Source organism: Nannospalax galili, unplaced genomic scaffold, assembly GCF_000622305.1.
Source record: "Nannospalax galili isolate Female #2095 unplaced genomic scaffold, S.galili_v1.0 scaffold1149, whole genome shotgun sequence".
NCBI lineage: Eukaryota > Metazoa > Chordata > Mammalia > Rodentia > Spalacidae > Nannospalax > Nannospalax galili.
The window spans coordinates 1110572-1120190 of NW_008359817.1; the positions used below are offsets into that span (position 1 = coordinate 1110572).

The following is a 9619-nucleotide window of genomic DNA, read 5'->3' on the forward strand; positions in this document are numbered from 1 at the left end:
ATGGTTGTTAGCCGCCATGTGGGTGCTGGGAATTGAACCCAGGTCCTCTGTAAGAGCAGTCAATGTTCTTAACTGCTGAGCCATCTCTCCAGCCCCACCTGTGTTCAATTTTAGGGTTGCTGTATTAGGTATATAATCTGTCAGGATGGAGCAGTTTCTTTTATCATACATTTCCTTTTCTATTTTCTTACTTTAAAAGTTTTTATGTCAGTCTCATGAAGCCCAGACTGGCCTCAATCTCACTATGTAGTTGAGGTTGGTCTTGTACTCCTGATCCCTTGCTTCCATCTGAAAGGTGCTGGGGTTACAGGTGTGCTTAACCATACCCAGCTTAACAAATATTTCAAGTCAATTGAACTTTATTTTTTTTCAATTCCAGTTATCCTTAAAACTAAAGGAAGAATAATAAAGGGGTACCGTAATAGTGTATTGTCAATAGTGTGATATATTTTACCTTAGCAGTGCCAAAATAGCTGACTGCTAATTCAAATGGTAGCTCTGGGTTGAACAAGGCAACAAAAAGACTTGTAAATGCTTGAAACTTAAAAAAAATTACATTTATTTATTTGTTTATTTATTTATTGGTTGGTTGGTAGTGGGGATTGAATCCAGGGCCTCACACATGCTAGGCAAGTGCTTTTCCACTGAACTACATCTTCAATTCTGTCTCTGTACACAAGTGTGAGGACTGGAGTTTGGATTCCTAATACCCGTGTAAATGCGGGACGGGCATGGCAAGGGCTCAAGAGGCAGAGACACGGTCCCCAGGACAAACTCACTATCTAGACTAGCTGAATTGGTTAGCTCTGAGTTCAAGAAGCCAGAGATCCTATCTCAGTGTGTAAGGTGATAAGGTAGAGAGCAACTGAGGAAGACACCCATGTCAATCTCTCACTGCTCCATGCGCATGCACACGCAGGTGTACCTGCACACATAGTGCTCACACATGTGAACACATGTATGCACATACCACCCAAATATACACATGCACAAAATTAATTTTCCAAAAGGTACGTTGAGACTTTTTTTTTGGTCTTTTTTGAGACGGGGTCTCCCTGTAGCCCCAGCTGACCTGGATGGAACTCACTATGTAGACCAGGCTGGCCTTGAACTCACAGAGATCCACCTGCCTCTGCCTCCCAAGTGCTGGGATTAAAGGTATGTGCCACAACACCCCGCTGAGACTCATTTTTGAGTAGAAGTAATAATGCCTTGTGTTTGAATAGCTCCTTTAGGACTTTTTCACTTATTTTATAGGTGTTCATAGAAGTTTAAATTGTAGGGCCGGGCGTGGTGGCGCACGCCTTTAATCCCAGCACTTGGGAGGCAGAGGCAGGTGAATCTGTGAGTTCAAGGCCAGCCTGGTCTACATAGTAAGTTCCAGGACAGCTGGGGCTACTGGGAGACCCTGTCTCAAAAAGACACCCCCCCCCAAAAAAAAAGAAGTTTAAATTGTAAAATGTTAACTATTTGTACTGATTTTGTTTGGTATTGACCAGATAATTCATTTGCTTGTTCAGTGCCTGCTTGCTTCTCTTCTAAACTTCAAGCCAGGTGCCCTTCTACTTTATTTTAGTTATTGTCTATGAAAACTTATTAAAAAACAAACAGAAAACCTGTGTTCAACCCTTAAACTCAGCTGTCTGACTTTAAGTAGGTAACTACTCTAGGGTTGGTTTTTTTTTTTTTTTAATCTTATCTGATGAGGTGATGTGACCTTGAAAATGCTTTGCAGTACTTGGTTATTCTGTTTGATGCACTTTTTATTTTCTATCTTTCTAAAAAATTTATTATTTTATATGTATGAGTGTTATACCTACATGTATGTAAGTACACCTGTGTTGTGCAGTGCCTGAGGAGGTCAGAAGAAGGCGTCAGATCCCCTAGAACTGGAGTTACTGGTGGTTGTTAGTTGCCATGTAGATGCTGGGAGTTCCTGGGTCCTTTGCAAGAGCAGTCACTGCTCTTAACCCCTGAGCCATCTGTCCAGCCCCTATTTCTTATATTAAGACTACAAAAAGAATTATGTATACATCTTGAAAATGTAAATTTCTTTTCATCAAGGTTTTTAAGCTATAAATTACAGTTTACCTGAAGTTTTTCATGCCATATTTCAAAGTTAATGGAAGAAAGTGGAACTGTAAACTTTTTTCTTATAACAAAATCAGCTAAAGTATTAGAGAAACTTGATGCTTTGTTAATTTAAGTACTTCAAGTTTTCATGCTGTGAAAATTACAGAATTTTGAATGTTTTTTATTTCTTTTGAATCTAGAGAAATCTTGCACAAAACCTTCACCATCAAAAAAACGCTGTTCTGACAAAACTGCAGTAGAAGTTTCTGACTTGGAAAATAAACAGCCAAATGAGTCAGCTACTGCAAAATCTTCTCCAAGACCTGTGTCTCCTCAGGTGCAGTCATCAGCACCAACTACTGTCAGTGATGCTGTGACTGCCCCAGCATCATTGCTCAGCCGGGGCAGAGGGCTGAACTCAAGGTTGGAAGCAACAGCCACTTCCTCAGTTAAAACACGTATGCAGAAACTTGCAGAACAACGGCGCCACTGGGATAACGATGTAGCAGGTATAAATCATATTGGTGGGATGGTCCATAAATGTCTTTAGGTAAGATTCAGTTTGGAGCTAGATATAGTGGCACATACCTTTGATCCAAGCTCTTGGGTGTCTGATGCAGGAAGATTGTAAGTTTGAGGCCAGCCTGGAGTATTACATAGCAAGACCCTGTTCCCAAAAAATGGAGGGGGAATACACTTTGGTATGAAAAATTTATCAGTGTACTTGTGAAAGGAAAGTGCTTTTGTTTTATTTATATCCAAAGTATTTGAGAATGATTTGTATACCAACAATATATATTCATAAAAACATAAGAAGAAGACATTCTCATTTAGGTAGATGATGATGAGCTTCTTGAACTGGTTCATAAAAGCTTGACCTAATAACTGAATTGCTTTCTGTTCAGTGGAAAAATGCTGACCCTCAGTGCTATATTCAGGAAATAACATTTCATGGATTCACTTACTAAATAAATGAGAGACTAGGGTATGCAATGCTATTTAGTAGGGTAGAAAAAAGAAATGTCAAAACAAAACAACAACCCCTTCTCGATATATTGAGCTCCTGTAAAGCATGTTTTTATGCTACAGTTTTGGAAACAAGAAGTGACTGAATCATCACCTTACACACAAGTAAGTCAATGGTTATGTACCAGTGCTGTTTTTGTCATAATCAATTTTGTTTATGTTCTGACTTGTGAGTAAAAAAAAAAACCCAGAAATGTCTACATGATTTAGAACTAGCCATATCATTAAAAAAGAAAGAAAGAAAGAAAAGAAAAAGAAACCAAAGTGAAGAGAAAATATAGAAAGGAAAAATTTGGGATTAGACTCTGGCAGAAGCATAGGGTGTGCTTTTGTCTATAGTTTATAAAGCTCTTTGATTTGGATACATAGCCAAAATAGATGAAGCAATCTGAAGGAACTGATAGATTGCATTTTAGAAAAAGATTCATATGTGTGTCTGTGTGTATATATCTTCAATGTATGCACGTTTGTGCTGGTGTGTGTCTGTCCCCATGCGGAGGCCAGAAGAAAGTACTGGATCCTTGGAGCTGGAGTTGTAGGGGTTTGTGGGACACCCAACTTGTAACATGAGTGCTGGGATCTGAACTCTAGTCCTCATGATTGTGCAGCAAGCATTCTTACACTGAGCCATCTCTCCAGTCCCTCAGTACTATGCTTTTTTTTTTTTTTTTTTTTCTTTTAACTGGAAAACAGTTTTTTGAGACTAGGTCTTACTGTATAGTGTTGCCTGGCCTGAAATCTCACTGTGTAGACCAGCCTTTGCCTCCCAAGTGCTGGGATTACCTAATTGAAATTTTGGTAAGTATTGGACAACAGAAAGTTTAAGATTTTTTCCCCTCTACCCCATTTTTCTTTCTTTTTTGTTTTTTTGTTTTCTGAGAGTCTCCCTTAGCCCCAGCTGGCCTGGAACTTGCTACGTAGACCATGCTGGCCTCAATCTTGGGATTAAAAGCATGTGCCACTATGCCTGACTTATTCTTTTTTTTGAGACAATGTCTCTTTTAGTGCAGACTGGTCTCAAACTTGCTATGTAGCTGAGAATGAGCTCCTGATACTCCCGTGTCCCTCCCAAGTGTGGGATTTATGGACACGTTGGCACCTGTACTGGCATCCTCTTTGATTTTTTTTTTTAAATTTTAACTATTATATTAAAATATTTTAAATATTTTTATTCTTTGACAATTTCATTCTCTATACAAATACCTTGGTTCTATCTACTACTTTCCCATCTCCCTCCTTTCAACCCCCAGTCCACATTCCCCTCCCAACTGTAACTCACTGAGTCCAATTAATGTTGTCTGCATGTGCATGTGTGTGGGCCAGCCCCTGGAGCATGGGCACACTACCAGGGGCCATAGCCCAGAAGAAATTGACTCTCCCTTCCCCAGCAGCCATCACCTGCCATCAGATCCTCAGCTAGGGGTGGGGCCTCTTGAGTTCCTCCCCAATCCGTGTTGGAGTGTTGACTGGCTTACTGTTGCGTAGGTAACCACAGCTGCTCTGAGTTCATGAGTGCAAAGCCCACGTCACATCCAGAAGACAACATTTCAGACTCTTCCCATCTTCTGGATCTTAGATTCATTCTACCCACTCTTTTCTGATGTTCCCTGAGCCTTGGATGGGGGGCTTAAAATAGCTGTCCCATTAAGGGTTGACCATTCAGCAGTCACTTAATCTCACCTTGTTGACCAGTTTTGAGTCTGCATTACTATTCACTGCAAAAATAAGCTTTTCTGACTAGTTTGAGAGCAACATTAACATATGGGTACAAACACAGATACTTAGAAAGCAGTTTGGGAGGCTGGAAAGCGGCTTAATGGTTAAGAGCACAGACTGCTCTTGCAGAGGACCTGGGTTTGGTTCCCAGCACCCACATGACAACTAACAACCCAGGTCTGTAACTTTAATTCCAGGGGACCTGATGCTCTTCTGACCACTGTGGGCATTGCATGACATGGGTGTACTTACATACATGCAGGCAAACAAACAAAAAATTTAGCAGTTTAGCAACATAATACATTTAGCAAAACAATAGTAGTAGATTCCTCTCTAGACCTGTGACCTCCCCAACCATTAACCAGGTTTACAATATCAGGTTTGAATTCTTTCTGGTGGAGCAGACCTCAAATCCAATCAGTTATGGTTTATCTCCATAACAGCCATGCCACTATTATACCAGTGGACACAATCTTGCCTGGCAGATTGGTGTTGTAGCATGCAGGATGCAGAACTGGGTAAGACCATTGATGTCTTTTTTCCCCAGTAGCCTGTCTAGCACTATGAAAGCTAGCTAGTAGGGAGGATGTTCCACTAAGTTCTAGATTGATTTCTATATGTTCTGTAACCAGTGAATGTATTTTCACGCCTCTTTGATTTTAAGAAAGGAAATTTATTAATTGTTTGAGATAGGGTCTCTCTTTAGCCCCACTTGACCTGGCACTTGCTCTATAGACCAGGCTGGCCTCCATCTCACAGAGATCCGCCTGCCTCTCCCTCCCAAGTGCAGCGATTAAAGGCATGTATCACCATGCCCCACTGAATTAAGTGTTTTCTAATGAATACTTAATATAAAATGTAATACAAGCCTATGGGAATAAGTCAATAACTGTTTGAGAACTTATACTAAATATAAATTATCTGAAGCCTTTCAGCTTTCTTTCTGACAGAAAATAGAAGAGCCAGGGGTCTATTAAACTCATTCATAAAACATTACAGTAAAACTGAATCTGCTTAGAGATGGTTCTGATTCTAAGGAAAATGATGGTGGTATATGAAAAGGTGTTGCAGGGTGGTGGTCAGGGAAACTTCTGGAAGTCACAAAGTTCAGTAAACTGGACTTTGAAGGATGACTGGCTTTAGATAATGGAGATAATCTAGACAGATAAACAATGTGTGAAAAGCACAGAGGACCAGTTATTGTGGCTCATGCCTGTAATTCCAATATGCAAGAAGCTGAGACAGGAGGATTGCTATGAGTTTGAGGTCTGTCTGGGCTACAAAATGAGATCTTTCTTCTCACAGAAATAAACAAAAACATAGTAGTAGATAACATGAACATTATGTGAGAGCTGGTGTTTTGTTACACAGACATGGTAGAGGGTTGAAGTAGGAATACTGTTTAGAAGGCTAATGCTGTAACATAGTGCATCATGATGAAGGCTTATGGAGGTGAAGAGAAGCAGGATTGAGAGATTTAGGAAAAAGTTTATAGTTGTTAGTGACTGGATGGTAGATGATGAGGAAGAAGGAAGAGGCCAGATTTATGGCCCCGGTGACAGGGTAGTTGGTGATGACATTACTAAGAGCAAGAAGAATATGGTTAGGAAAATTTTGACTGGATTTGAGATTTGGGATGCTTGTGGAGAGCCAAGTGGAGGTAACTGACAGAAGACTGAAGGACAAGCCATACAGAAAAAAAAGCTGGGATAGAATAATGCTGTATATGGAAAAAGAATGATATATTTTAGAAATGTTGAGAAATATAAGACTTGAACAGTATGTACTAGCAACCAGTGACAGTAGCAAAACTAACTTCAGAGCACTGGTTTAGGGAGAGGAGTTTAATCTTAAGGAATATTGTATAGGGAAAGGCAACAGCTAATCAGACTGAATGCTGAGAAGAGGATGCTTGTTTGTATTTTTTATTACTTAACATTTTTGTATTTATTCATTTGTTTATTTGTTTGTGTGTATTTGACTTTGTATGTGCCATGTCCTGAATGTGGACGTCAGAGGACAATTTGCAGGAATTCAGTTCTCCTTCCAGCATGTCAGGGGAATCAGATTCAAGTTGGCAGCAAGCTTCTTTATCCACTGAGCCATCTCACCAGCCCTTTTTTATTTTTAGGTTAAATGGTACTTGAGCATGCTTATGTGCAGAAAAGGGTTTATAGAGAGGAAGAATTATTTGGAACAATATCCCCAAGGTTTTAGAGAGGTAGAACTGAAAATTCAAGTAGTGGTAGAAGCCTTGGATAGAAGGAGGGCACCTTTTCTCTTAACTGAATTTGTGGAGTAGGAAGTCCCACAAATCTTTCTATACATGCTCTGTAAGCATACAGACCTAGATCCTCCAGGTAAGTATCACTAGTTGAGATTGATCTCCAAATGAAGAAACTGCAGGGAGATATTTGATTGATTTGTTTAACCCTGTGCCCTCCAGACACTAACCCTTTGTATTTAACCCTTATAGTTAATTAAAATAAGGTTTAGTTTCTCTGTTACTGTAGCACATGTGGCTAATGGTTACTGTGTTGAACAGTATAGGTGTAGGATATCTCCATTATTCTAGAACTTTTCATTATACAGCATCAGTCGTGTTCATTTTTGAAACAAATATTCCTGTATATGTAGTTTTTTTGGGGGGTGGGGGGTCTTTTTGAGACAGGGTCTCCCTGTAGCCCCAGCTGACCTGGAACTCGCTAGGTAGACCAGGCTGGCCTTGAACTTCCAGAGATCTGCCTGCCTCTGCTTTCCAAGCGCTGGGATTAAAGGCGTGCGCTACTATGCTGGGCCTAGGATATGTAGTCTTAAATTGTTTAGTATTATAGCATTATGAATTAAATCTAAAAGCATAATCTAAATATAATGGTATCTTTAAATGTTTTGATTTGATTTGTGTATAATGTGTGTGTGGCAAAGGTGTATACACTACCATGCGCAGTTTTGCATGGGTTCTTAGAATTCAAGCTGTTTCTCATGCTTGAGTAGCAATAACTTTATCTACTGAATTAATGGTATCTTAGAACAGCCAATTGACCAAAAAACTGAAAGTAGATGTTTAGTTTGTATTAAATGTCATTTGATTGGAAAAGATGGATGGATTTAAATAACTTTGTATTTTGTGAATGCAGGAGATTTTTATGCTCTTTTTTTCTTTACTGGTTCTTAATTCTATTAATCTCATGGAGCAATCATGCTACTATGTATAACTCTTGAATGTGGCTTTTTATTTTGTTGAAAACCTTTTTAGATAATGTATCGGAAGACTCACCATCACCATCTGAGGAAAAGGCTGCCTCCTCTCCCAAGCCACTGCTTTCAAATGCCTCAGCCACCCCAGTTGGGAGAAGGGGCCGTCTGGCTGACCTTGCTGCTACTATTTGCTCCTGGGAAGATGATGTAAGTTACTCATCTGCAAAGCAAAACAGTGTACAAGAACAGCCTGGTACCACTTGTTTATCCAAATTTTCCTCTGTAAGTGGAGCATCTGCTAGGATCAATAGCAGCAGTGTTAAGCAGGAAGCTACATGTTGTTCCCAAAGGGATGGTGATGCCACATTGAATAAAGCCCCATCTTCAAGTGCTGCTGATGCATCGTTGGTTAATGCCTCAGTGTCCAGCTCTGTGGTGAGTCAATACCATTTTCATCTTTAGAAACTTTGTTATGAATGGTAATGACTATAGATGTAGGTAGGTATGCACTGAATGGTATGTGGTGTGTTTATATATATTTTTAGAATATTTATTTCATAAAAAGTCAAATCTATAACTTTGGTAACTTATCCCAAGAAAAAGTAACATTTTTACAATGGAAATTTTATACTAATTTAATCTAAATCCAAAATTTGTAATAGTGGAATGATGTTCATCAGGGGAACACTGAAACTAATTCCTCCATTACAGTGTCTTTATGGATATGTATAAATACAAGACCCTGAATATTTCTGAAAAGATACTTATAAACCAGTATTTTGTCTGCAAGAAAGTACACTGATAAACAGGAATGTCAGGGGTGCTGCTTTCACTGTGAACCCTTCCAAATAGTTACAACTTTTACTTTATGCATGTAGTATTACCTTGGTAGTTTTTAAAAAGCAATCTCAAACAAACAAAAACAAAAAAACCCCATAATCTAAAAAGGAAAAAGCATGTTGTGTTCATGACAACTCAGTGTAGACAGAGGCTTTGGATTTAGACCTGCATTCAATCCAAGCTCTGAAACATAATTAAAAATGTGACTGTGTGTAAGTTACTTAATATTGTAAAGCCTTCTTTTTCCATATTTAAGATGGGGACAAGGGTTATTAAAAGATTAAGTAAGGTAATGTTCATAAAGCACTTAGTATATATAGTGCCTGGCTGAATCATAAGATTTTAGTAATTTATTATAATTAGCCATCAAGTCTATGGTATTATAGGTTGGTTGGGCATTCCTAATTTGACAATTCAAAATCTGAAATACTCCAAACCTGTAGCCTTCGGAATGCTGATACCACAGTGGAAAAATTCCATACCAAGAAACTTTGTTTCATGTATTATTATTTGTGGTACTGGGAATTGAACCCAAGGCCTCATGCTTGCTAAGCAAGTGTTATGTCACTGAGCTATATTCCCCCCTTTCATGAAAAATTATTAATTATTGTAATTATTATTTTGAGACATGGTCTTACTATATAGCCCTGGCTGGCCTGGAACTTGCTATGTACACCCAGTTGATTGGTCTCAAACTCACAGAGATCTACTTGGGTCTGTCTCCTGAGTACTTGGCAATGAAATTATTATTTTTATTTATTTATTT

At 39.0% G+C, this 9619-nt stretch overlaps 1 protein-coding gene across 1 annotated transcript in view; it reads left to right on the top strand.

Annotated features, from left to right (window-relative positions):
• Window positions 1-9619, top strand: part of Anln (anillin actin binding protein) — a 90698-nt gene that overhangs the window by 6016 nt on the left and 75063 nt on the right. The window contains 2 exon segments of the mRNA XM_029558980.1: window positions 2274-2582; window positions 8072-8448. Coding sequence (XP_029414840.1) covers window positions 2274-2582; window positions 8072-8448 — 686 coding nt within the window.